At 39.5% G+C, this 27218-nt stretch overlaps 1 protein-coding gene across 2 annotated transcripts; it reads right to left on the bottom strand.

Annotated features, from left to right (window-relative positions):
* Positions 1-547: 547 nt before the first annotated feature.
* SHISAL2A (shisa like 2A) lies at positions 548-17727 on the bottom strand. Of its 2 annotated transcripts, none has more exons than XM_027463398.3 (4): positions 17391-17727; positions 9155-9294; positions 6338-6411; positions 548-1953 (listed from the first exon to the last, which is right to left on the bottom strand). In XM_027463398.3, the coding sequence occupies exons 1-4, from the start codon at positions 17570-17572 to the stop codon at positions 1777-1779; spliced, it is 573 nt and encodes a 190-aa protein (XP_027319199.1). In that variant the 5' UTR covers positions 17573-17727; the 3' UTR covers positions 548-1776. The 2 variants fall into 2 exon arrangements, with proteins under 2 accessions (XP_027319199.1, XP_027319200.2); XM_027463399.3 differs by lacking the exon at positions 17391-17727 and adding an exon at positions 10065-12369.
* Between the last annotated feature and the right edge of the window lie 9491 nt (positions 17728-27218).

Here is a 27218-nt window from a genome sequence, read left to right as displayed (position 1 = left end):
GCATTTGCCATGTTAGGAAAACAATTAAAACTGACATTACTTTCATTCAATAAACCTGTGACCTTTTGTTTTTAGTCCCATAATTTAGAAGTTGCAAAGGCCAAAGAACCTAACTAAGGTGATGAATTATGAAAGTTGTTACAAACTTGACTGATACTGTAGAACCAGTATGTATTTTCTACCTAGACCAGTATTAGAAGTGAAGAGCAAGTTAGTAATACTGAAATATCTAGAGAATGACAGGGATGACAAAGGTAGACCATTTTAGAGTGAGCTATTTCTACCACTGTGACTTCAAAGAAAGATGCAGCCAGTCCCAGAATTACCAGTAGCACCAAGCCTGCCCAGTCCCAAGGAGATCTATCAGAGGTTGCTGCTTGTGCTGCTCTGCTGATATTGGGTAGGTACACAGGAAGATAATGCAGACTTTCTATACACAACAGTCACTGAGGCCTATTGCATATTAAGTCATTCTCCCATTTTTATTTCGGCCTTATGATTAACAAAATTCTTCCATGTTTAGGGGAAAAAAACTGCTCACAGCAACTCTTGCAAGTTCTTTTTATTAACATTGGTATACGTAATGGTAACAGAATAGCCTCGAGTTTGCTTTACTGCAGTCATTTAAACAAGCTTAAAATGCTCCTTGAAATGCTCCCAGGGCAAAAAACAGGGCTATGCCTAACAAGTACATTAAGCCTTATGTCTGTAAAGCACAGGGAGACACCTTTGTTGTGATTGCACGTTTGAAAGCAATTATGGACAACACACTGAATCACCTAATGAAACCAGTGTGGGAGGTACTTCTTAGTGGTATTTAGAGACCCTTAATTACAAGCTAGCTAGCTAATAGATTGATTTTCCTAAGAGAAAAACAGAAAAAAAAAAAAAAAAAAAAAACAGGCATTAGAAGTAAGCAAAACACTAGCTTTTTTTTGTTTGTTTTTTGCCTTCTGGTTTTACAATTTGTTACTTTGGTATCTTAAAACACTTAAAATGAATAAGAAGCTCAGTATCCAAGGGATGATCTTATGAGAAATCAAAGATTCAGAAATTGCCCTGGAGACAAAAAGATAAATATTTTGATCTGCAACACAAAATATCTTATCACTTCACAATTTAAGAACTACAAGACTGCTAGTTCACTAACTAGTTTGAGTTTGTATGAAGTTTAAAAAACTTGAATCCTCTTTATTCTAAAAATCATTTACTGGTGGTTTAAAATGAAGAATACATTTCTCATGTCTATGTGAATCTCAAGGCTGAATCCTCAAAGGAAACCAGATGGCAAAATTAAAATAAACTGGCAAAAATCATTTTTCCTTCTGCTCTTTGACTGGCACTTTTTGACTAACTTCATTTGGTAGGGAAATTTTCCCATCAAAATAATTCTAAGATCCATGATAACTTTGAGGAAATAAAGTTGGGGAAAAATGATAAATTAAGAAAAATGCAACACAAGCAAAAGCCTGATTTTATTGAGGTACTGCACTCACATTTTTGTGTACCAAGCCATCACATTTGGTTAAGTAGATCATATTAATGATGTGAGGACACCACATTAAAATGGCACACAGGAACAGCTTGAAACAAAGCTTGGTCAACATGGTATACCAAATTATGCTCTGCCTAATAACTGTTATCACATTGGAATTGCACAGGATAAGACAACATAATTCACATAATTGCACACAGCAGCCATAGCTGGTATGTGCAAATCAAAATATACACTTCCCAGTACAGTAGCCATATAAAAATACATATCCAAGCGCAGCTTCAGGTTGGCCTCTGGTTATCAGTTGTGGTTGTAGGAACCAGGAAACAACTCTGAAAGAGTTGGTTAGGTTTTGTGGGTCTTGGTCCACCCTTGAGGCTTAGAAAATCTTTCGAATCCAGTTTGTTCTGCCAACAGCTTACTTCGGTGGGGACCTCATGAAAAATGCAGTTCTGTACCTGCAAAATAACAAGCACAGTTGAGAATCAGATTGCACAGGGGAAGATTTTCCTCTGCTACACAGCACAGCTAAGGAGATCCTACAAACAAATCCAGAACAAACCAAACAGCACAATGCATTTCACTGGGATTACTTATTCCAAGCATCTCACCATGTTCCTAACCTTTATCATGTGAAATATTATACCTCTAAAGGGCATCACTGCAGCTATGAACACTAAGTGCCTCCTCTAGGAACATAACTGGATAGGTAGATCTGCTGTTGCTCCTCTACTTTGTAATTGGTGATTTCATCCTGGATGTGATAAAAAGTTCATAGAATCATAGAATCATAGAATATCCTGAGTTGGAAGGGACCCTTAAGGATCATCAAGTCCAACTCTTGACACCGCACAGGTCTACCCAAGTTCAGACCATGTGACTAAGTGCACAGTCCAATCTCTTCTTAAATTCAGTCAGGTTCGGTGCAGTGACCACTTCCCTGGGGAGCCTGTTCCAGTGAACAAGTTAAAACACAATGGTGCTAGAGCAAGAAAAAAGAGGCCTAACAGACAAGGCAGTCTCATCTAACATTTCTATGCAGTACCTCTTGGAAAATTATCTACTATTTACATTAAACTAATTTTTTTAAGGTAGACATAATATCTATCTCTAAACCTGAAGGATAACAAAAAATATTCAGAACTACGTATACAGAATTTCTGCACAAAGAAATGATTCTACTGCTCATTAAAAAGGGATTGCTTCTGAAGTGAAGCACAACAGCTGTTGGCACAGCTGGGTTTAGAAGCGGATGTTTGTCTGGGTAGGCAAAAATAATAGGTATGCACTAAAGTCTGGCCAGAAATCTCAGCTAATTCAGCTACTGACAGAAGTTCTGAAGTGTGAAATCCTCGTTTTCAAGGCAGATGGCTACTAGCAGCAAAGAGCATCCTAACTGGCAAGAACATCAGTTCGATACTGGTTTGCTGGGAAGAGTGCTGCTTATCTGAGTGATACTTTTTTGTAGATCCTAGATTTTCTTTTGCTTCAGGCTCCAGGGCTGATTACACATTCTGACTTGCATCAAAATGCACATGACAGATGTAGGCTTAGATTTGAACCCTCCCCCTGGCATTGCCATCTCTAAATACAGCATTTCCAATTAAATATCAGATCAGAAGGGACCTCAGATATTCCTATTATAGCCATCACTTTCTCCAGACTAGCAAGAAGACTCACAGGTACTCTGACAGCACACAAGTCTGTTTCTGCTCAGAGCAGGTGGACAGACATTTCCTTCCCAGACCTGGATGCAGTCTAGCAAGAACCAAGGTCTACTGGTGTCACCTAAGAGATGCCTGGGGCTAAGACAGCCTCCCACACATCAAGGCTGTGAAGATGCTTCACCCATTTCACCTTTGACAAGTGTGAGTCTAACCTGCTCGTCAAGATCCCTTTTGAAGAAAGTCCCGTCTGCTGCTTCATTGCCTGGTCTAGTATTTCTGGTACCTTTGTAGTTTGGAAGATTTTCTGTTACTAAATCTGGATCTGCTTCAATGTAGAATCCAGCTCATTACTTACCTTGCCTGCCACAGACAAAAAAATCAGTCCTCTGCTTTACTTATCAGAACAGTCATCTTTTCTAAGCCAGCTTAAGCTTGATCTGCCTTTCTAAAACCTTTATCATTTTCTCATTTTGTCTCTTCTGTGGTTTATTAACACCTGAAGAGCACTGCTCTATCACAGGTACTGCCAGCATTAACTGGAATAAATACCACCTTACATCCTGAATACAGCTTCCTTCCTTGGTATGACGGACAAAAGATGGGCACAGAACATCAATACTGTTTATTACAAACTATAAATTCAAGATAATTTTTCTCCCACATTACTTAACCAGTCATTCTCCCTCAGGTAAAAAAGAAAAATCAAATCCTGAAATAAGTACAGTACTTGGCTTTCATCTTTACTGCATTTCACCTTTTTGATTTCAGAGCTTTTCTTCAGGGCACCAGGATAATTCTGAAAGGTAGTTTTATCCCCCCAGAGTCTTGCAGCCTCTCCCAGGGTGGCATCATCCATAAATTTTATACAAATGCTCTTTATTCCTGGAGCCAAGCTGTTAATATTCAACTGGAATAGTATTGAGACACCCTTCCCTCCAAAAATGTTTGCAAATGAGCCACTGAAAACTTTGGGCTAAATTTTCCATATATACTTGTAGTCAGAGCTACTTGTTCCCACTTAACTGACAGACAAAATTACCTTGACAAAGAGGTAAGCTGGCTTATCATGATTTGTCTTCATGTCAGATGTTTCTCATGTGTAACTTAATAATTTGATCTGTTAACACTACAGGCTTGAATTAACACCTCCAGCTCCTCCCCTTTCCCTTATTAAAGCAAAGGCTTGTTTGTCCCTTTGATGAGAAAGAACATGCAGACAAGCTTGACCTGTGTGGCGAGCTACATACATAGCCATGGTATAGGGTCCTGTCACCAATTTAAAATCTTGACTTGGACAGAAGAATGGATGTTAAATTTAAGTGCCATGTGGTGCTTTCTCACAGCAGTTGAAGGTTTGCAGCTACTGGTGGATGCAGACTGCACAGTGAAGTGGCTCCTCATAATAAGTGAGGGCATGGAATCTGCAACAAGTGTACATCAAAAGCAGAAGACAAAAGCAAATAGAGACCTGGATTTTTCCACCAAAAGTTCACCTGATTATCAGTTAAAGCTCAGAAAATATCCTTGCCTCCCTTTTCATTTTCACAGAAAGTTCCCAGCTGATGTATTCTAGATCTGGAAGCAAAACAAAAAGCTGAGTGCATGTTTTTCCTTGTTTTAGCACAAAGAGGTCTCATGATAAAGCCAGCCTCATTTTGCCAACAAAGAAGAATTGGATAATTCATGCACAAAAAAGCTGCTAAGGTTTTTGGTCTTGATATAATGCATGCACTCAAACCATACAATGAAGTCCTTTGCAGCTGGCCTTTCAATTCTTGCCTGTTGCTCTGTTTCTGTAAGCAATAGTGTTTAGCAGGCTACATTTTACAGCACTTCCATAAACATCAGTCTCTGTAGCATGGAAGAAAGCAGGCAAACTGAGGCACAATGAAACGAGAGGCTCCTGGCCTTACAGAAAACAATGCTCCATTCACAGACCTGAACTGTGGTCTCATCTAAGTACTTAATGCCTGCCTCAGATATTTTTGAGTTTTCCTACTACGGAGGGCTGCAGGAGCGTTTTAAGTCTTCCTATGGCATTTTTCTCCCACAACGCATTTCCTTTGCCACAGCAGAAGGAATGTGTAGAGGGGATTAGAAGTTTCAAAATGAGTTTTGTTACCGTTAAAAAGCAAGGTAGCAAAAATAGCAGGACAAGCAATCCAAACCAACTTGTTCTGCTGATAAGAGTGCTGAGAAGGATGTCTTTGCACTTCTGATGCACGGGGTGGCTCTTTTTTTGAAGGATACAGGAGAAAATACACAAAGCAGGAAACTGACACATTTACTTTCCTACTGATCCAAGAACAACTGCTGAGCAAACAGGACCAATTTATTTCTGTGACAGACAATACTGATCTATGGCATGGATCCTCACATTCTGTGATGTTTAGCCATAAGCTTTCACCCCCCTGCAGAAAGGGAAATAACGTTTCATGCCAGCTGAAGTCTTCTGCATTATTCATTAATTCCTCTCAAGTCTGAAGTACAATTCTTCTGTATTGGAGTACATTTTAAACGCTATTTTGCATGGTCTGTGCCATAGGCAGTTTGACCTTTAAACATGATTTCAGCATAAAAATCAAGTTAGCATATGAAGACTAATTTTTTGCATGATAACCCTGTTCATTTCTCTATCAGACTTGACTCAGCACTCACAGGCAGCATCACCAAAACATATGACTAAACTACCAGCCAGATACTTCACTGCTCTCACCCTTTGCCATACAGGAGCCTTTCTACCAGTTCATTATAGAAGAATTTCTTTTGAATAACTTACAATGGCTGCATCCTCAGTAAGGTCTAGTGCAGCTCAGACTGCACCAGGGAAAGGACAAAGACACCATTGGGGAAATGTAATGTTCTCTAGCCCACTACCATGAAGTACTCATGTACAAGTAATTCAAGATTTCTGCGTTCACGACAATGTAGTCATCTCTTGCATATCTTCACAAAGGGGTATGGGTGTATGTCATGTAGAGACTGTTATAAGGTCCACAAGCATGACTCAAGGTCCCCCAGCCTTTTCTGTTAGTGCTTTTTGCAAAACTAAAAACCCATATAAAGAATCATAACACTTTGAAGAACACTTTTCCTATCTGCATCACTACGTACTGAACAGAGCAAAGAATATAAAAATACAATAGAGAATGGTGGAAAAGTGTTGTTACCATACCTGCTTCCATACAGCACTGGTAGAATCCATCCAGTACTTGTATTTTTTAACATATAGAACTCCCTCTAGCCTCACTGTCTGAAAAACAAAAGCATTTAGTAAATCAAATAGGATTATTATTCAAATAGTTACAAGTAGTAATACATAGAAGCACCCATTGTGCTAGAAAAATACATTGAACACCATTGCTCAAAGCTAAACAGGCAAATTCCAGCTGATAAGCCTTTTGCAGAATCTGAAAATTTAATAGAAGTTGCACATCCATCTTTTTATATTTACTACCAAACTTTAAATTACTTATGTAAAAATTCAACAGTTCTACTTCCTATTTTTAGGAAGTCTTTGATGAGCCACGCAATAACCAACTTTTTGACTACTACATGAAGGAAGAAAGGCATACAATAATCAATTGTATGTTTAATGAAATAGAGAACTCCGTCTGAGATGATATATTTTGACTGAAAATGCTTATAAGTACTGCTTTCATAAATGAGCATGCACTGAATGCTACAGGGGTACTGACACTGATCACTGACCATCTGATGTGTGACAGGCTTCATCCGAAGGCAAGACTATAGTTCAGGAAACGCAGTGCTAAACTGAATTCACAGGTAAAACCCATCATCCTAAGGCCTAAAAGCTTCTGAAGCTCCTAAAAATTGTTTTCATTTTTACTGCCTATAGAAAGAGCAGAAGAGAGGTTGCTTTTATTATTCCTTAGGCCTGAAAGCAGCTAACCAGCCAACTCATAAGAGGCTCTGATCTTGCATAACTTCCACACAGAAGAAACCCAGGTATGATGAAGATAAGCACTCAGGCTTGTCAATGAAATCCTTCAGCTTTTTCAAAGATCTCTCAACCTTGGCAAAGCAACGGGCTTTCAATTTCTGGCAGTCTACCTCATCAACAGCTAAAGCTATCAGAACTTCAGTGTGAAATAATTGCCATTCAGAGCAGTCAAAGCAGCAGAATAATAAAAATGAAAACAGGACAAGCAAAAAGTCAAACCAGTGCTTAAACACGAAGCAATGCTGTCTGAATAAAGCTCAAAACAACATGGGAGATGGTTAAGAAAACACAGAGATCTCTCAACATCGTGAATCCTAATACCTGGAACTGAGAAAGAGAATACCTATGTGAACCCTGCAGTCTGGCACAAAGATACAAAGCATGAGAAACACTGCTGTCCTGGCAATAGAATAAAGAGCTAATAACACAGCAGAAAAACCTGATGGAAAAAGTTAAACAGCAAAACATTCAAAAGCATAATGCCAGTTTATAAGAGTTCACTGGGTATTTTGTTCATCCTACTCAAGCGTTTATTTAGGCTTCTCTCGGTAGCAGGTCCTATTTCCACTGTCTCTCTCCAGGACAGGTGTCAAGTTTTCAATTTGCAGATTAGTAGCAGTTTGCTGAATGTGTGACTTTTGCTTTTACAGCTTGCTCAGCTTAGGTAGTTCCAAAGGAGGCTTTCCATTTCCTGAGAGCCCTATAAACTGCATTCTCTAGAGAAAAAAACAAGATGTAGGAAGTTTGGTATGAAGTAAACTGAGTTAGACACTCATCTGGATGCTTATTACTGTCTGATAGGCTATAATTACAATAACTCATTGGTCATCTATTGGCATTCAAGTATGGAAGCACTTTAAAAGCTAGTAAAAAAAATTGTTGAATTTGAGGTGATGGGGAAAAAGCAAGAGATTTCTTTCCACAAATTATTTCCCTTTTTCAACTTGTTCTACTTATAAGGCCTAAGTAAATAAAATCCAACAAGAGAACAAACATTCACTTTATTTCCAAAAACTTTACTGGTTGAACTAAAGCCAAATTTACACATTTAGAAAGCTCTCAAAAAAAGCTGAAACTTATCACACCACATCCTGCCATCAGAACTTGCAACTCGATTTCACATATGTAGGTTTCTCACATACATGTGAAAATAAATCTTATGTAAGCCTAGCCGTGCCTGCTTCCACTCCAGCTCTGCGATCGAACACCTGTACTCTTAGAGCAGAAACTTCTTTCTGCCACTGATCTGATAAAATGTATATATGATACTAAGGCAATGTCAGCTTATGCCAATGCTTCCTTGGTTCTCTCAGATTTGTATTCAACTGAGAACACTGATTTCTAACTAATACCCAACAAGGTGACCTTTATAGTCAGTGGATAATGTATTGTACTGGCCAACCTGCATAAGTGTTCTAATTCTTTTAATTAATTAAAAAATAATTGTTAATACAACCAACCATCAAGAATGTCATCTTTGGAAAGAATTGTGAAACCCAAAGCTTTTAGTTACCATTACAATCTAAGCCACAAATACTGGGCTGAGGTAGCCACAGTTTCTCCTATGCCAGTAGGTGACACGCATTGTTCCTGTAGGTGTCTGCTCATCCACAGTCCATGCACAAAGTTAAGGCATGAAAAAGAATAATTCCTTGTCATGGAGGAGTCACACTTAGAACTTTTTCGATTCTTATCCCTAGAATTAAATCATTACCACATGTTTGTGCACTTGGACAGGAAATCCAGAACAACTCATTTGGCCTCTTGCTGACGATGGGATTTATTTGTTGCATCCTTAATAAGGATTGCAGAATTTTACTCTTCCTACTAATTAAATATATTGAGCTTGTGCTAAATATTTTCATTTGAGTTCATTACAGATTTCATTTAGAAGGTAATCTAGCAAAACAGACTACAACCTAGGGCCACCATCAGGAAGAAAATGTACGGTTAGATTCTCCACACGTGTTTTCAACAGTGTTATCTCCTCCAGAGGAAGAGCTTTATTCTGTCAATATCCAGCCTTACCTGCCATCTGTAAGTGTAAGCCAGTATCCAGCTTGCTGCGAGGCTTTGTGCTGATAAACAAGTAACAGAGAACACACACAGTGATGATAAAAGCAAACAGGACCACTGCTGCTATTGACAGGCCCACGAGCGCTCCAACACTAAGAGAGAAAATAAAGAAATTAGGTGTACAAACATGCTGGGATAGCCATTGAAGTAGTGGTCAGGATTATGCCCAGAGTTTACATGTACACAGGTAAGGGAATGACTGTACATAGAAATTTAGAGCTCAAAACTTAGTTTGCATAAACTGCATTATTTTGTTGCCCTCAGAAGGGCTGACGACATTACACAGCAGTTGAACCTTTATGATACTTCATGTAACCTATGCACAGTAGCCCTCAGCTTGATTTCAACTATGTCTATGAAAATCAGAAAGAACTTAATGCAGTAACTGGTGCCAGTGAATCAAACTACTCCAAAACAGTGCATATTCCCAGATAAACCAAATCCAGGAATACAGGCACTGTGCTTCACAATTAAAAGTACAGTCTGAAGGACACACAGACTTCACACAATATTACTATCTGTGCAAAAACTGGAAAAATTAACAGTGGTCTTCCCAAATAGACAAAAAAAAAAAAAAAACAAAGTATTTTGACAAGAAAATTAATGCAAGCTACTGAAAAAAATGGTCTTTAGTTTGTGGTTTTTTTTCCTTTTTTTTTTTTTTTTTGCTTTAACTTCCCCCAATTTTTGCAATTCCTTAACAGAATTTTGACTAACTTTGAGAGTTGCTAAATATCACAAGGAAAGAAAAAGGGGAATTCCAGAGCTCCAGGCAGTTGATGCAAGCTCCTTTTTCTCAAACATGACTATTAAAGCTGCATTTTCAACCTGAAATACCACATTTATTGCAAAAAAAACTTACCATAGGACTTTAAGCAAAGTACTTGTTTGTAACAGGTTTTCCTCCAAAGCTGACATGTCCATAAAAAAATGGGATAAATGTGAAAGCCACATTATTCAGTTGTACTAGCAGCTCTGTAGATCTAGGTAGAGTACTGTGATCATGGTTGTGGCTCTTTGTTAATACAAGAGACTTCTTAGGAAATTAAACAGTGGTGTTTTGATCATGGTTTGAGACTTGGGAATCCTTATATTACTATTCCAGTGTATTTACGATTTTAACATAGAAAAAGGATAGAGATGAATGTCTTAAGTTCTATGATACGAATTCTAGTGATAAAAATCCCCTAACGCTGCGCCACTATCAGAAGTCACTTCTACTGAGGCCTTGCAGGGAGATGGTAAGAATTATGTCTCAGGATGTTTTCAAGAACTTCACATTCAAGCTGCTGCAAAGCTTTTCTATGAGCTCCCATGACACAGATACATCCATAAGAGAAACTCTTAAGTCCAGCAGGTATTAGTATGACTTTTACACCAAGTTCTCATTTGTTATGCCAAATCCATTAACAAAGTTTGTAATACATTTAGCTCTACACACAAGTAAATTGGTATCAGTGAAACAATTGATTCTGGAAAGAATTATTTTGCCTTTACGAAGATTGCTTATGGTATTCAGCTACACAAGTTAGTTTCATACGAACACATTAAGTATATTTTTTGGCTCAAACAGAGCATAGAGGCTAGCAACGTTCTGATTAATATGGCATTTGATGATGTTCTTACAATCAGGGATCTCACATGGATTCTGGCCTCATTTTTTCATTTGAAACATCTTGACTCCAAGGACAAAACAGAAGCAATGCACTACACTGGGCTGAGGCGAGCAGCCAACCAAGAATGATCTCCAAAGCTGATTGATTCCATGAGAGGAAGTAACACATACCCGGAGGCTCTTCAGAAATAGGTATTTGTGCTTTTTTCTTCTGTTAGAATTAGCCCTATTTTAAGATTTCTTTCAAATAACAGTCTGCAGTGCAGGACAAAAGAAGTTGCTTATCTCCTATCCAAATGTTAAGCAGAGTCAGCTGTTCTAAAGCTAACTAAATAAGGTACATATTACTTTTTTTTTTCCTCTATTCAGGCATCCATTACTTCAGTTGTAGCTCTCCTCTATGCAGAGGCAGATGACAATGTTAAGCAGTACAGCTGAGCATTGTGCAGCACAATGCCTTGGCATTATTACTGTGCAAGATGCCTTGCGAGCTACAAACAGCAAAGGTAAGAAAAAAACAGTTCTGGGGGGAAACTCTCCAATATTTCCTATCACAAGTCAGAGATTTATGATAGGTTACACATCACTAGAAAAATGTTTGTTATGCAGCAGCAACGTGAAGAGATCTTACCCAAAACATGGAAATTGGCACCACAAAATCAAATACAGACATCCTAGATATCACTTCCTAAAGCAATCAGCAATTAAGAATCGGGTTGTACTTAGTTGTCAAACATAGTATGTCAATATCAGATTGTTCTCGATGTGCTGAAGCAATCAGACCTCTTAGAGTGTACTATGAATTTCTAAAAGGTTGATTTGAGGTTAAGGTTTGGGAGTGAGATTGTTTTTTAATTTATTAATTCAGGGGAATTTAAAATGCCTTCTACATTTCTGAACACTGAAGCATTCTAAGACAGAGGTACATTTCTTTCTATAGTTAAGATAGTTATCAAACAAAACACCTAAATAGCCATCATTTTAATGATCACCCTTCCCTGAAAATAAAGACAACCCTGCAGCAGGTCCCCTGCCTTCTCCAGCAATTACTCCACCTAGTAGTAATGTAAAGCTCTTGTTAAAAACATTTTGCCATGTTCACTTCAAACAGTAGGTGTTTAAAGTCTACACAGCAGTCCCCAGAACAGCCCACAGGTCTCAGGATGAGTCTTCAAGATCAGGCTTCTGGCAACACAGCCATTAAACAAGAAAACTTAAAAGTTGCTTTTGTCCACAGCTGTGGCCTCACTAACATTAACAATTCCCCACCCACTCTCAGATCTAGCATAAAAAAGCAGCTGTGAAGGCCTAGCAGTAATCCTGGTGCCATTTACACAACATGAGCAACTCTAAGTTTGACAGAAGATCCACAAACCAAACAAAGCTCTCCCATGTTTTTTTCCCCCTACATACAACAAGAACACAGCCATGCACCACAAGCATCGCTGGTGTTCCTGGTGCTGTTAACACTGAGAGCCATGTGTGGCACTGCCACAGCTGCACTGCCAGAGGCTTTATTGAGCAGAGAGGTTTCACCATCTGCAGGCTCCCCAGGGCTTCTTCCTCTGTGCTGTCTGGAGAGCTCCTTTGTGGGTCAACATTTCTTGCAGCAGAGGCTCAGCAGCCACCTGCAGCTATTTTTAGTCCTTAGAACTACTCCGTCCACACCAACAACAGCTAGGAACAATTTAAATATTGGGTAAACAGATGCGGCACATCCACCGAAAGATTAAAAGGAAGCTCATGAGTCATCTGGATCTGAGTGAAACAAATGTTCCCAATACCATTGCTGCGGTGATGTACCGTATGTAGTACTTGGGAAGCAACTGATAAATATTAACAGAAGATTGGAAGAATGGACAGACAGGAGTAAAAGTCTTGCTATTTTGGAAAGCCAAAACACTCACAAAGATCTGTGCAGCTGAGCAAAGTCTGGCTAGAGCATTAGGTCACTGTGGTTCTACAGGTGTTAATAAAGTATCCTGACTGAGAGCTATACTTGGCATGCCTCAGTTTTAATCAAATATTATATGCAGCTAACAAAAGATAAGGCTTTGGAATGGACACTGTAATTCTATTTGATACTGAAAGAAGCCATATCATTTGCAAAATAAACTTTGAGCAATAACAATAAAGAGCCCTAAGATTTTAAAACGAAATGTATTGACCACACACACCAGCATCACAGTTCAGTCCAAGTGCTACCTGCTCAGCGCTTCCCCCTTCCAATCAGTTTGGAGGTAAAGATGTCCTAAGTGCATGTACATAGCTCTGAAGGGTAAGTTTCTCAGTGCTCTGCTCACTAGTGATTTGTAGCATCTGTTTTGTGTTTCAGAAGCTCCAAAACCTTCTGGCAAATTCTGCACACCGCTACTTTTTTGCTCATGTTCCCTTCCCTGTTCCATGGGCTCCTGACTTGAGACAGGAAAAGACATCCTTTGCTTTTCCTCCCTGAGGTCAGCTTTCCAAGAAAGGTAGAAAGAGCCCCTAGACCACAAACCAAAAGATACATTACTTGATCTTAACTACCGGGGCGGGAAAAAAAAAAAGATAACCAAGAAACAACTAATATTACAGATACAAATTATGTAGCTTTTAAACTTTTTAAGAGTTGCTCTAAGATTTTTCTTGTGATTTTCCAGCAGCTCCTAGGACAGCAGGTGTTCAGGAACACTTCAAAGATGAGTTTTTGCAGGAGTGAGAAGGGAAAAGAAGGTTCAGTTTTGCCAAGGATAAGTGAAGCGTATAACTATAAACTTAGTACAGGCAGTAGTGATTTGGCAAAAAAAAATACGGTAAGAGACAATTGCCTCAGGTTGCCTAGGCTGCTGGTTTCTTCAGGAATTACTTCTGTCAGAGCTGGCTGCCAAGTGGTTTGGCAATGTGTCTCCCACAGCAGGAAAAACACAACAGAAATGCACGTTAACTGCCTGAAGCTGTTCCTGGTGTGTCAAACAGAAGTAATCCCTGAGATACCACCAACCTCTTGGTGGTGCGTTCAGCCATTGCTTTCAAATTAATGGGTGCAGCCAAGCAAAGGAAGATGCAGGATGAGGAATTTCAAGCTCTGGAGTAAAGAAAAGCTTGTAACAGTTTCCCCAGATCTTCCAGTTCCTTTCTTTTTTTTTTTTTTTTTCAGCAGTTGCACAATCTCCAGACTTATCTTGGCTGGGTTTGGCAAACTCCTGAAAAATTTTAAGTCTTAAGGGTTAAATCTTAGAAGTGTACCCTCAAAAGCTGTAATAAGCACTTGAAGGATTATTTTAACTTATGGTTCTGACACTCTGATGTAGGCAACAGCCTGAAACAAAGACAAGCAAAGCATGGATCACCAAAATATTGAGAGCAATCAGAAAAATGTTATTTTAAACATGTCTTCTTTAAATGCCTAATGGAGCTGTCATGTACAAATATATACAGTTTAAGGTGCTGCAGTACTGTACAGCTTCCAGTGTGTTAGGAACTAAAAATTGTCCTTTCATTTGTTACTGGGAAAGCACTTCAGTAAACAGATTCTAACCATTCCGTTAATTTGCTTAGAGAAGTAAATTACATTTATTTGCCTCCTCTCTATGAGGGATAAAAACAGTTATGGCAGAACTTAAGCACAACCAAAACCACACCAACTGCAGTTTCCTCAGATCCCATCAGCAGCTTAGGGCCACCATACTGAAAAAATAAACAAATCCTGAAGTTTCAAAGTTTTGGCCCAAATTTCTGACTCAGAGGCTTAGAAGTCACTTCTCAGACCCTAGAAGATCTTTAAGTTCCTTCAGAGAGGTACTTCATCAGAGCCTCTCATAGGATTTTGCCCTTTGAAGTACTTTCTGGAAGATCTAGCTTTAACAGCCTTCATTACACCAATCCTGGTGCAAGAGCATAACAAATCTTCATTATACATTAGTTCTGCCATCTTAAGAAGGCTTCCCATGACCAAAACAGACTATCCAAAAAAAATTATACCATATAAAGTTAAATAGCATAGTTATTCAATGAGAAAAATGTAAGAAGGACACTTGGGAACATCCTTTTACAGCAGGAAAGCTGAACAGTTCTGTGTCAGTCTTCAGAGATGAAGATGCTTGGGAAACTCATGTTCAGTATCAATGACACTAGATTTTAAATAATTATACGCTCTCATTTAACTAGTCTACAGTACTGGACAGCAAGAGCCCTGAAGAAATTGAGGTGTGAAATTGCAGGACCGCTGGCCAAGGCACTCCACATAAGGCACTCTGTCAGAGGACTGGTAGCCTGGAGATGCAAATCCAAGCTAACATAGGGCTCTAGGGGCGAACCGATAACTACAGACTAGCAAACCTGACTTCCACTTGGGCAAGAAGAAGGTCCATAAAAAAAGAGTAAGACCACTAAGCCAAGATATAGACACAGCATCATGGCCCTCATTGCCCACTTCCCTGGTGCCCTGGATGCTCCAGACCAAGCCTATACAGCTGGTGGCCCTCAGGAGAGCTCTCCAGGCTCTGAGGGGGCTGCTTCTCTGTTCCTTCTTCCCATGGGAGCTGCCATTAAGCTGAGGCTCTTACCCTGCACCAGGCCAATCCGTGTTGATCCAGGCCCTCACTTGCAGATTTACCTCCTGATTTGAGCTTGGACTTGCCTGGTGGGGATCACCAGGCTGTGACTGACTGGTTACTGTCTCCAGACCAACTCCTGACTTGCTCACTTAACTTCTCAGCTTGCCCTTAGGCCTGCATCACCACTGTGGACTTGCCTGGTAGTCACAGGGATGTGTTTGGTCCTGCCTACTGCTCCAGCCAGGCCTGCCCTGCTCACCTCAATACAAGGGACAGGTCCCTCGCTGGTGAGGTCACCTCTTCAGCTACTTTCTTACCACACTCTGCCCTCAGGAAACTCCTGGTGCTCACTGCTTCCAGACACAAACTTCTGTAAAACAGCCAGCATCACTGCAGGGGGAAAATACTGCCTCGCTAACCTGCAGGAAGGAGTCTGTGAAGTGTCAATAGGCAGATGGATAAAGGAACCCTGCATACATTGCCAAAGGCTTTTTGAAAATCTAACTATATCCCACACACAGGAGGTGGGACTAAAAATCCTGAACTGACACAGGATTGGGGAAAGTATTCTGTTCCAGATCCAAAATGACTTAAAAGAATAAGGAGCAGAGCACAGGGCTAGATGGTCCCTTTCCAGTACAAAAAGTCAGTGCTGAGACTTTTTATTCAGTCTTCATCTATGACCCGGAAAAGAACAAAGTCTGAGTTTGATGACCCTAAGCTACTCAAGTGATCATATTCTATGAGGGCAGGGAGTGCTAGAAGGCTCACAGGAAACCAATTGAGGAGACAGAAACAGTGCAGACGAACTTCAATGTACATAACCTACTGCAAAAATATACACAACCAAGCCTACATGACAAAGTCAGAACTGCCAGTTCTGAACGCAAGAAAAAATGTTTTAGAGTCAGTGACAGTTCAATAAAATCAGCATCAACATGAAGCAACAGCCAAAGACATCAACAAAGCATCAGCCATCAAAAGGAAGGATTCTGAGACCAAGACAGACGGCAACGTTTTGCCACTGTGTAAAACCTCACCTTACCCACATCTTGAGCATGCAGCTCCAGATTACGCACCTCAAGAACAGCACTGTGAAAAGGCAACTAAAATGATCAATGGGACAGAGTAACCCAAGGATAATCTAAAATGGAATAGGACTTTAAAGACTAAATTACTAGGACTGTTTGAACTTGGAAAGGTGAAAGCTGGGGGCTGATGCAAATGCTTATGATGTTTTGAGTGTTTTGCATAAACTGAACATGTAATTGTTGTTCACCAAATCCCACAATGCTAGAGGGCCCTCCAGAAAACTACCAGGAAACAAAGCTCTAGAAGCTTTCCTTCTATGAAGCTAGTAAAGGGATCTATCCTCAAACAGCAGGTAATGACTGCTACTGCTGGGACTGCAGAAACAAGTCCAGAAAAGGTTTAGATACATATGGGGATAACAAGACCATAAAGGAATACTGAAAGCATGATGCCAGGGTGCACCAACACCCCTGGCACAGCCAGCAGGGATGCTGGGCAGCCTGAGAGAAACCAGGCACAGACAGCACCAGGCTGGTGTGTGCTCCCCTACCAGCACCTCTGGAGATCCAGATGGACCTGGGAGAGCATGAGTATAGTTACCTGCCATTTTCCAAATAGAAACTTATTCAGTGTTAGGTCATACTACGCTCACAGAGAAGTAGTTGAACTCACTAGAACTTTATGCACAGACCAGCTTACAAGCTCTGGCCACAGGACCCAAGTTCCCCTCACACCAAAAGCACGGAGGGATGCTCCGTCCACAGGCACCACACCGAGCATCTCCCACCTCATTGCCGGGATCACGAGCAATCTCCTCCAAAACCCACCCTGGCTCAAGCAGAAGCCCCTCTTTGAAGCAAATGCAGCCTGAAAGACTACAAGTACCTCAGAAATAGACTCTCAGGCAAGTCCGGACCAACACAGGTCCCTCACCTCCCGGAGCAGCCACCCAGCCTCGCCGGCGGATCCCCCACCTCCATGCCGGGCGCCGCTGCTCCCCTACCTGAGCCACCACATGTAGCTGTGCTCGTAGGGGAAGAAGCTGTGGGGGTCATCGCAGCAATACTTCACGTCCTGGAAGCCGCAGCAGTACACGGCGCGGGCGTCGCCGCCCGCCCGCGGGCAGCTGAACCCGTTCACCAGCACCTTGTCGGCGTTAAGGTAGCTGCTGCACTCGGCGCTCATCGTGCCGCGGCCGCCCGCGGGGCTGCCCGCTGCCTCAGCTCCGCCGGCACCCGGTCTGGAGGTGGGGCGGCGAGCGGGCGGAGCTCGGCCGGCCGGGGGGCTGCGGGGCCGTGAGGGGCGAGGAGCGGGGCAGGCGGCGGGAGGCGGCCGCCGGCCCCCTCAGCGCCCTCACCGGGCGGCGCCGCTGGGAGAAGCGGCGGGAGCCGGGCGCCGCCCGCGCCCTGAGGTGAGGGGAAGAGCCGGGAGCCGCCCGCCCTGAGGGGGCTGCTCGCAGAAAGTGCTCTGATCGATGGGGTTTGGGTCTCCCTCAGCGGCCGGCCCGAACTTGAGAAGAGACTTCGAGGGTCCACCTCCGCCTGCAAGCCTCGGAGGGGTCTTGGCGAAGTGATGAGGTAGTTGAGAGGGATCACACCTTGGCAGCTGTGCTCAGAGCCCCTTGGTTTTATGAGGGGTAAAAACACCTGCTTTATACTTTGTTTCTATGAGACCTGTCTCCAGCTCATTTCTGAGGTTACTTCCTCTCAATATTTTAAACTTTAAAAAACAAACAAAAAGAAGTGGGTCCCAGGCAGTCATAGCATTACCTGTTGGAAAGAATAGATTGAAGCTCAAGATAGCACACGTGCATCCATCATGTTCCTCTGGGTGCAGGTTGGCTCACAGAAGGAAAAATAAGAAAAAGTCCTCTGGAGAGCAATGTGTGTATGCTGCACCCTCCAAAGACCCAGTCCCCAGCACTGCTGAAGGTGGTTTCTGGATTACAACAGAAGCTTTGCCACATGTGACCTTCTCAAGAAAAAGTTCAGTTCTTAGAGATGAAAGAAGTTATATTTAAGAGAGCTTGAATTGTATTAACAAAACCACAATAATCCAACTAACACTTCACATTTTAATCTCAGGTTTTACCTTGAGATGAACTCCAGGCAAGTGAGTTTCCTGTCTTCCAGCTAACTAGAAGGGAACAGCAAGAGCCAGAGGAACTCCAGGAGGAGCAGTGTCCTCATCAGCCAGGGCCCTGTCTCACAAGGTATGAGCAGGGCCTAGCTGGTGGCAGCTGCCATCAGTAGCCTAGGTAAGGTAACACACCAAGTTAAGTCCAGCATTGACTCAGGAGACAAAATGTGAGGTATGTTACCAACAGCATAGGTCTAAAGTTCATCCAGGAGGACCAGCAGCATGCTAAACTATTAGCAAACAGGAGTGAGCACAGACATACCCCTAGTGTAGCTTATGGAGGGTTAAGTGGCCTATGCATGAACTTAAATGGGAATCCTGGACCAGTGAGCAGAGAATGTGGGTGGAGGCTGGAGGAACCCCAGGTGAGGCTGATCAGGGCTTGGTAACAGTTTGAACTCTGATACTGATATCTTCCAGTACTACATGCAGTCCCTCTACTTTAGGATGTTTTAACGTACTTGTTAAAAAATATAAATATTCTTTGGTTGTTTAGTTGGTTTTGTTTTGCAAAATCAACCCTGACTTAGCACCAATTGAAATGAATACAGAAATTCAATTTGGTTATTAAATTACAGATTTGCCAGAAATGATGTGCTTCTTACTTACCAATCTTTTATGATTGTCATTTAACTTAACTTTGCGTTATTTGCCCTGCATGTAAAATATGATTATTTTTAATTTTAGAGGTTCATTTATATAGAATCATAGAATATCCTGAGTTGGAAGGGACCCTTAAGGATCATCAAGTCCAACTCTTGACACCGCACAGGTCTACCCAAAATATTATATATTATATATATTGTAAAGCAATTTATACTTAAATAGAACTGTACAAATTCTAAAGAATTTTAGTAAGTATGTAATTTCTGCATATAGGGGATGATTACAAAGATTACTCTGAAACTGAGATACACAGTTGTAAGGAAGTTAGAAATTATGGACCTATTATTTCACACTTTTCAATTTAAGCAGGATAGCCATCAGATATAGCACCTGCAAAATGTGTAAATTGTTTGATCTTTTAAGCATTGATTCTATGTTAATAGAAAATGATATAGAAATAGAAATAGAAAACGATACATTCATAGGTTCATAATGAATTGTCACTTTCCATCACAGTTTGAATTTACCCTGATTGAAACTGAAGATTAAAGAAATAGAATTTATGAAAACAAGTATGAAGCAGTGACTTCTAGATATCAGTGAACAAATAATATGTTAAAAAATCTTCCCACAATTTTCATCATAAAATTGAACCAAAGCTTATTTATTTCCTGTGTCTGGCTCAACTTCTTAGACAATTTAGATTCAGTCTTTTTAAGAGTTTTTTTTTGTTTTTTTTTTTTTTTTTTAAATCATATGCTGGTTTGCTATATAGTTATATCAATATTTTTAAGTTATCCTTTTGACATATTTTTGTGTACCTTGACTCACAGTCCTTACACTCAACCTTCATATAGAACATTCATTCTAGTTTATAATTCAACGAAATTCAGACATTAATAGCAGCAAGAACTCTTTCCTCTTTAACTTTCCCACACAACTGTTTTTTCTTTTTTTTACTTTTTTTTTTTTTGTGTTTAGGGGGAATCATCTATTGGTAAAGTTCTGCAGCAAGAGAGAAGCTGTTTAGAGGTGCCTATTTACAATGGCTTCTTATCTTGCCAAACTTCATTATTAGGACTGAAGTTTTCTGTCCCAAGTTTCTGTCTCCTGTTGACTTTTTTTAAATTTCATTCAGAAGTATGTTGTGAGGCTAGAAGACATGGGAGAGAGATTGAGACTGAATGAGAAGTCTGAAAAAGAGAAAGAGGGATTCCAAGGGAAGAGTTAAGGGAAGGGAGCTGGAAACAAATAAATGGAAAAAAGTTCTGAAGGCTGAGGTAGGGGAGTGACAGCTTATGTGGTAAGGCAGAAATTGAGTGAAATAATATATTAGGGACAAAGATAAGCAAGGTCTGATTTAGGTGGGGTAGGAAACTGAGAGCGTGATGAGAAGCTGAAGGATCAGGGGCTGGGATTTAGTAGTTAATGAGAACAGGGTTAGGATGAAGAGATGGGAATGGGGGAGAGTGACCATAGGCAAATTGAAAGGACAAGGCAAAGAGGACTAAGCTTTGGAAGAGTAGGAAGAAGTCTGAGCTCACGAGGGGTCATTTATGTGTAAAGTTTGGAAGTGAACACAGGTTTCCTGCTTGTCTCCCTTCCTTTTCTGTCAGCAAGTGTATTAAATCCTGTGGTAAAATACAAGCTTCATTTAGTTCTCTTTCACACATGTGATAACAAACAATGACTCTTATTTATTTCATTAATACATGTGGGAAAGTTCTGTATGATAGTTTGAAATAAGCCACCTGACTCACATGGTTGCCAATGCAAAATTCCTCTCATATTTTCTCTATTTTCAAACATAAGAAATTACATGTAGAAAGTTACATTCAAATAATATTAGGTTACTTGGAATTTAGAAATGCCAGACTTAAAATTGATGACATGATCACACACTATTTTTTTAACAGATTCTATTTCACTTGGCAATGGGGTTTTTAAGTATTTTATTTTTTTATTCATTCCTAATGCATGGTTAAAAGTTTATCTGCTGCATGTTTACTGCAGCTACTGTGAATACTGAATTATTTGAGCCATGTTTTTGTTCAAATAGTTATGACGGCTTCACAGATATTAATTAAACTTTCCAGTGTCCTGTGAGATGAAGGAATGGGATATTTATCTATTTTGTAGATATCAGAATATTTCATTACCTACCTGTCTCTCATACCTGACTCTGGAGGCAGAAATATCTATTGCAAGTCTCAATCATTTTTCTTCTGGTAGGAAAGCCAAGGAAACATACTTATTATTCATAAAATGCATGAGACCTTTGAGCAGAGAATTATAAAAAAGTTCAAAGTATTGCTTCCAATTACTACAACAGCATTTTATTAACGTGCAAAAATATTATTAACAGCCCTGAAGAGGGACCTTTTCTGTCTGCACTTGGCTGACATCTGGAATGCATGTTTCCTCTGTATTTAAAAATGCATTTTAAAAGAGTTCTGATTTAAAAAAAAAATCAAGATACTGCAAAATTACGTAAGCAATCAGAATCATAATATAAGTGTCAGTTCAACCTCACTGTTGATGACAGTGCTCTAAGTTTGATGGGAAGGAAGTCAAGTAGTGTATTCCTTCTTGGTTCGTGTATTACGTATAATTACAGGAAGATGGGAATTTGGACTTTTCACTTCTGATATTGTTATTGTGTTAGTCACAAGCAATGACATGCCTTTCTTAACATTTTTATTTTTTCTTGACAGTTCAGTTTTATTTCCTAGCTGCTAAAGCTCATTTTTATTCCTCTCTGGTGCTGAAGATGAGTTTGTTTGCCATCTTTGGAATACCACTTGATTTTGGGATGATCTAAAGAAAATCAATTTGCATAGCCCTTCTACCTTTGTCTGAAGCTAGAAAGCCATTTTGAGTTTCAAATCCCTTTTCACTGACAGCAGAGAGGAGCTGTTGTCCAACATCAATGAGTAAAGATAAAAAGTATATTCCTTTTTGGTTTTGTATGTCTTCAAGACACTCCACAAGTCTTTCAGATCAATTACATTTTCACAAAGTTGTTAATCACAGAATGGCTGAGGTTGGAAGGGACCTCTGGAAGTCCAACTTGACAGCTGAAGCAGGCCCACCCAGAGCTGGTTGACCAGGATCATGTCCAGGCAGCTTTGGAAGATCTCCACAACTTCTGTGTGCCACCTGTGCATAGTAAAAAACACATTTCCTGACGTTCAGGTAGAATCTACTGTGTTGTAGTTTGTGCCCATTGCCTTTTGTCACTGGGTACCACTCAATATAATAATAATATGCAACTCAGGCATGTGATTATCTCTTGCTTATGTGTGCCTTCTGATCACAGCACCTCATTGCTACAGAACTGTAATGGGTGGAAGAGCTCTGAGAGATAGACTAGGCCTTTTGAAACTGCCACATGAGCTATTGGTCAGGTCTCCACTTCATCAGTCTTGGTTTGGTGAAATGCTCACTAGTTACATCTCAGATGAATGATTCATTTAATCTGATAGCCTTAGTCAGTAGTCAGAAGTTCTCTTAGAAATTGGATGGAATACTAAGATCTATTCTATCTGTTCATCCTAACTGTCTCCTAGATACTACTGTCCACCTAAAACAGTTGACAGAACAGCATGAGCATGATTCAGCACTGTCTCAGTAAAAAATTGCCCTCTTAATTCAAGTAGCTGAAGAGTGCTCTATAAAATGTCAGCTGATTTTGTATTGGCTTGGATGAAGAACGCTCACGTGCCTTTGATATGGAATGTTTTTTTCTGGGAAAGAAAAACTTCAACACTTCCTTTTCATAGGAAATAAGAAGAGGACGGTTTTGGAAAGTGACATACTAAAAGGTTCAAAACCTGAAAAGTAATGTAGGGTCTATCTGTATAACTTTTTCATTGGAGTTATTAATCAGATGAACTGTGTGGTTCTTCAGCAAGGAGTAAGGTATGGTTTAGTGTGTTCACTAATATGATATCAGAGTGTCTCCTCCAGCCCAGACTAAGCCAATACACCCTTAGTGAAGTCTCTGACATGCATCGTTCTTTTATACCTGGAATTTGTACCAGGCATTTTGACAGGAATTGTTTCTGTGTTGCTACTGAAGCAGAATGTATCAGTGCAGCTCATTGTCACAGACATGACAAACATCTCAACAGACTTAGTCAAAGCAAAAGCAAGCTAAGTTATCAGATTTACAGTAGCATTGCTGTTTGTTTTGTGGAAGGAAATGTAACTACTTCATTTTCTGTTGCCTTCTTTTTGTCATTCTAAATGCTGCCAAATCAATTAATTTTTACATGATAAGACTTGCCTTTTTGCCTTTTTTTTATTATTATTAACTAGAGGTGATGTATCTGTACAAACTTGGAATCAAACAATGCCAGTTCTGTTCTTTGCTTTTCCTTCGCTTCTTACATGCTTTTGGAAAATGGTGTCACTCACATGCTTGGTTGCTTCCTCTATTAGATCAATATCAAGTCCTTTTTCTTGCTGCTGTGAGGTTTCTACGAGTCTCAGGAACAGAATATACTCATTAACATCCCTGACTAAAAGTGTTCGATTTTGCGATTCCTTATTATTACTATAGTTCCTGCATCAGTAGCAAACGTTCTTGCTTAAATTCTCCTACAAATATTCTTGTTTTGAACCATGTGACATTTGCTATGGAATAAACTTAGGATAAGACACATACCACTTCTCAAAATAAATGAAAAAAATGCATTCCACAATTAAAAAGGACAATGGTTTGGGGCGTTTCCCTCTGCCTTTCCCTCTTTTTTTTCCCCCATAATCAGGGATGGATTTGAAGGTTAACAAAAAGATCTGCCAAGAAATTGAATTTCTAATGGCATAAGTAAGAAGCCATCCTACCCAACTGTGTCAAGTCTTAATTGTTTAATCGAAAATCAGTCCAAACAGTGTTAATTTTTGAAGGCTGCTTTGCAGCAGCCAAGGCAAGATACATGGTTATGTTGAGCAATACCTACATAATGTGAATTGTAAAGAATGAGTGATAACAGGTGATAACAGCATTGCATAACTTGTCTTGAACTTTCTATCTGCATGTGCTATGATACCTGTTCATTGCATACAACTTCACACCTGACACTTGGGAAAGCTTTGTCCATATAAGATGAACATCTACTAATATTCTCTTAACCTCTTTTATATATATATAAATATATATACATAAATCTCTATTATGTTCTTTTTCTATTAAAGTTATTGAAAATATATTGTTACGTGTTTATTGCATGGATTATTCATGTAACATTAATTTTTAACTGAATTTTCTGATATATTTTGATTTTCTGGAACTGATTCTACAAACTCTTGGTTCCCAGATTCTTAACCTCAGGCTTGCCAAATACATCTATTGTGCACGCAGTTAAAAGCTACGATTGGTGTCCTCTAATTCCCGGTATTCAATAAGACTAAGTGATTCATATAATTCAGATGCTTAATCTTGCAATTTTGCTCAATGATTTATTCCTGTTCAGTTCAGCATAGCTATTTGCTGAATAGATCGGCAGCCTCTAAACTTAGCAAGGCCTTTTCAAAAGAAAATTTTGTTATTAGAAATGGTCAATTCTTTTCTAGCCAAGCTCTTCCCCAAGCTGAAACTTGTGAGAAAAAGACATGTTTTCAAAAATTCACCATATCAATTTAAAAGTTTTCTATACATAAATACAAAAAAAAAAAAAAATCTGTATATTTATCTGTAAATCTATATAAAAAAAAAAAAAGATTGAAAATCTGTATATCAACTTTGAAACATACCTCATTGACTTTATCCAAACAAAATGTTTCAGCTTAACCAAACTGATAGTTTGGGAGTTACTTCTGCTTGAAAACTTAAAATACTTATGTTCTGTACTAATTTGGAAATGGAGACTTCAAATATAAAATGCTTATGTGACATGAAGACCTTTCGCTACCTAGAGGTTAGTGGTCCTTTGAGAGAACAGTAAAGTATCAGTAATAAGATACCAGTATTTTCAATATAAAATTAGTAACAAATCAAAATGAGTGGTGCAACTCTAACTAAGGGTTAGAAAAACTGATCTGTAATTTAAACTGGGAATTCAGCAAGCACTTTAATTACAAGAATAGTTTGATAATTGTGCCTACTTTAGAAGACAGATGAACAATTTGTGGATTGTGGACATTATTCCTCTACAGCTTTTCTTCATTTATCATTGTTGGATTCACCTACTTGCTAAATAAAAGTGAAATGGCTTATCATGAGTCAAATTAATGTACTTAATTGTGATGAAACAGCAATGCTTTTAGGGAGTGCAGAAAAAAGATGTAGGACTATTTTATATAATACGATAATAGCTTTCACTTAAGGAAACTATAACTGCAGCTCCTTGAAGGTAGGATTTCTCTAATTTTTGTTTGTTGCGTTCCACAGAACTGAATTTATACAGCAGGTATTACAGAAGTTTGTTTTTCTAGAAACTGCACTTCAGTCTTTTCTATTGTTGTAGAATACTATTGTTTCCTTTTACTATTGTGGATCCATCAATTACAGCTTAGGAAAGAGTCTGACCTGGACACTGTTGATGCCATTATTTCTGAGTGGAGAGAAAAGAACTTGTAAGCAGTAGCATCTCAAAAACTTTCATGGTGTACTTACCTTTCAGAATACAACTCTGCTTACTTAACATACAATGATCTTTAACTGTTCTCATTTTCTGTTATTAGTTTAGGAGATCTTCTTGTTGAGCAGGTATCTTGCAAGTGTTTTGAGATAAACCAGCATGCCTTATCTCTTAGATCTGTAGGTTGACAGCTTGGGTCAGGTTTTCTAGGCTAAGAGTGGAAAGTTACTCAGGGTTCACTTCACTAGGCAGGTCCCCACTGTTGCCAACACCTAGCTGCTGCAGGGCTTGCATTAGTGATGTAAAAGATGAAGAGTAGAGTTGAGTTTTGTTATTTCTGATCCTGCAGCGTAGGCAGTGCTATGTTTGTGAGCTGGCTAGGTGGATGCATTAGCTATGTAGTATTAGATTACAGAGGCACTGCCACTGATGACAGTTTTTCAGGTATAACTCAGGTATTCCCTTCTGCTTTGTGTAAGTCTCTGCTGAGGAGCTTTAATATGGTTCAGAACTAATTCTCAAATCTCTTTGCACTTTCAGTACCTCTTCCATCAATGTGTTTGTAAGCTGCTTTCTGTTTTGTTAGTGTTGTTTTTACTCCAGGATCTATTAATATCATGTCACAGAGAATACCTGATTTCTCTGCTTACTCAACTCTTTCTGTGGATGAGTCAGAGGTAAGCTTGTTAAGTTTCATTTGGCTCTATGAATAGCTGCACTATGCATTTACTTGGGTATAGGACATATTTGGTTGATCCAAGAATTGAAGATGGCATAAAATTTGGTTTGCTTATTCATACAGATACCCAGTCTTCTGAAAGTGCTGGCTATAGTCAGCTATTTATTGAACCAGATGCTGATGTATTTAAAACAATGAACTGGGTACCATCCAGGAGACAGAAAATATGTTTGATTTGCTACTAATGTTTCAGACCAGAATCACAATAGAAGCTTGAGGGAAATGTCACTAGCATATAACTAAAATACCAGAGGTGGATATAAGAATAAGTAGGCCATGTGGTTTTGTTCTCTTTATGATGTGAAAAAGGAGGGGTTTAAAATCTTCTCTATTGCTCTATTCAGTTGCTTTATTTTAATGTAATGTATTCCATTTCAGAACAGTTTTGGATATATGCAGGTCTGATTTTCCATTCTTTATGAGACAAAATTCTGAAAGTTTGAATGTGCCCAGACTGATTTTAAACTCACAGGTAGGCTTTTAAATGCTTTATATCTCCTCTGGCATGCCACAGGGGGCACATGACAGCACACGGTCATGTGTCTAGGTGCTTTAGCGTTTAAATCAATATATCAAGGTTACACCTTCAAATTTGCAAACTGTAAGAGATCAAGTCTTAGGTGATCAAGATACTCACCCTCCATGCATATATGTGCTCATCTGTTAAGGCACACTGATATTTTCTCTGCAAAGCAGACGAGCTGCAAAGCAGATAGTTTCATGCTATATATTCAGTGCTATTTTACACTTTTCAAGACTTGCT

This window comes from Anas platyrhynchos, chromosome 8, assembly GCF_047663525.1.
Source record: "Anas platyrhynchos isolate ZD024472 breed Pekin duck chromosome 8, IASCAAS_PekinDuck_T2T, whole genome shotgun sequence".
Lineage (NCBI taxonomy): Eukaryota > Metazoa > Chordata > Aves > Anseriformes > Anatidae > Anas > Anas platyrhynchos.
The sequence above is the reverse complement of the archived record's forward strand: the minus strand, read 5'-3'. Positions and strand labels throughout refer to the sequence as shown.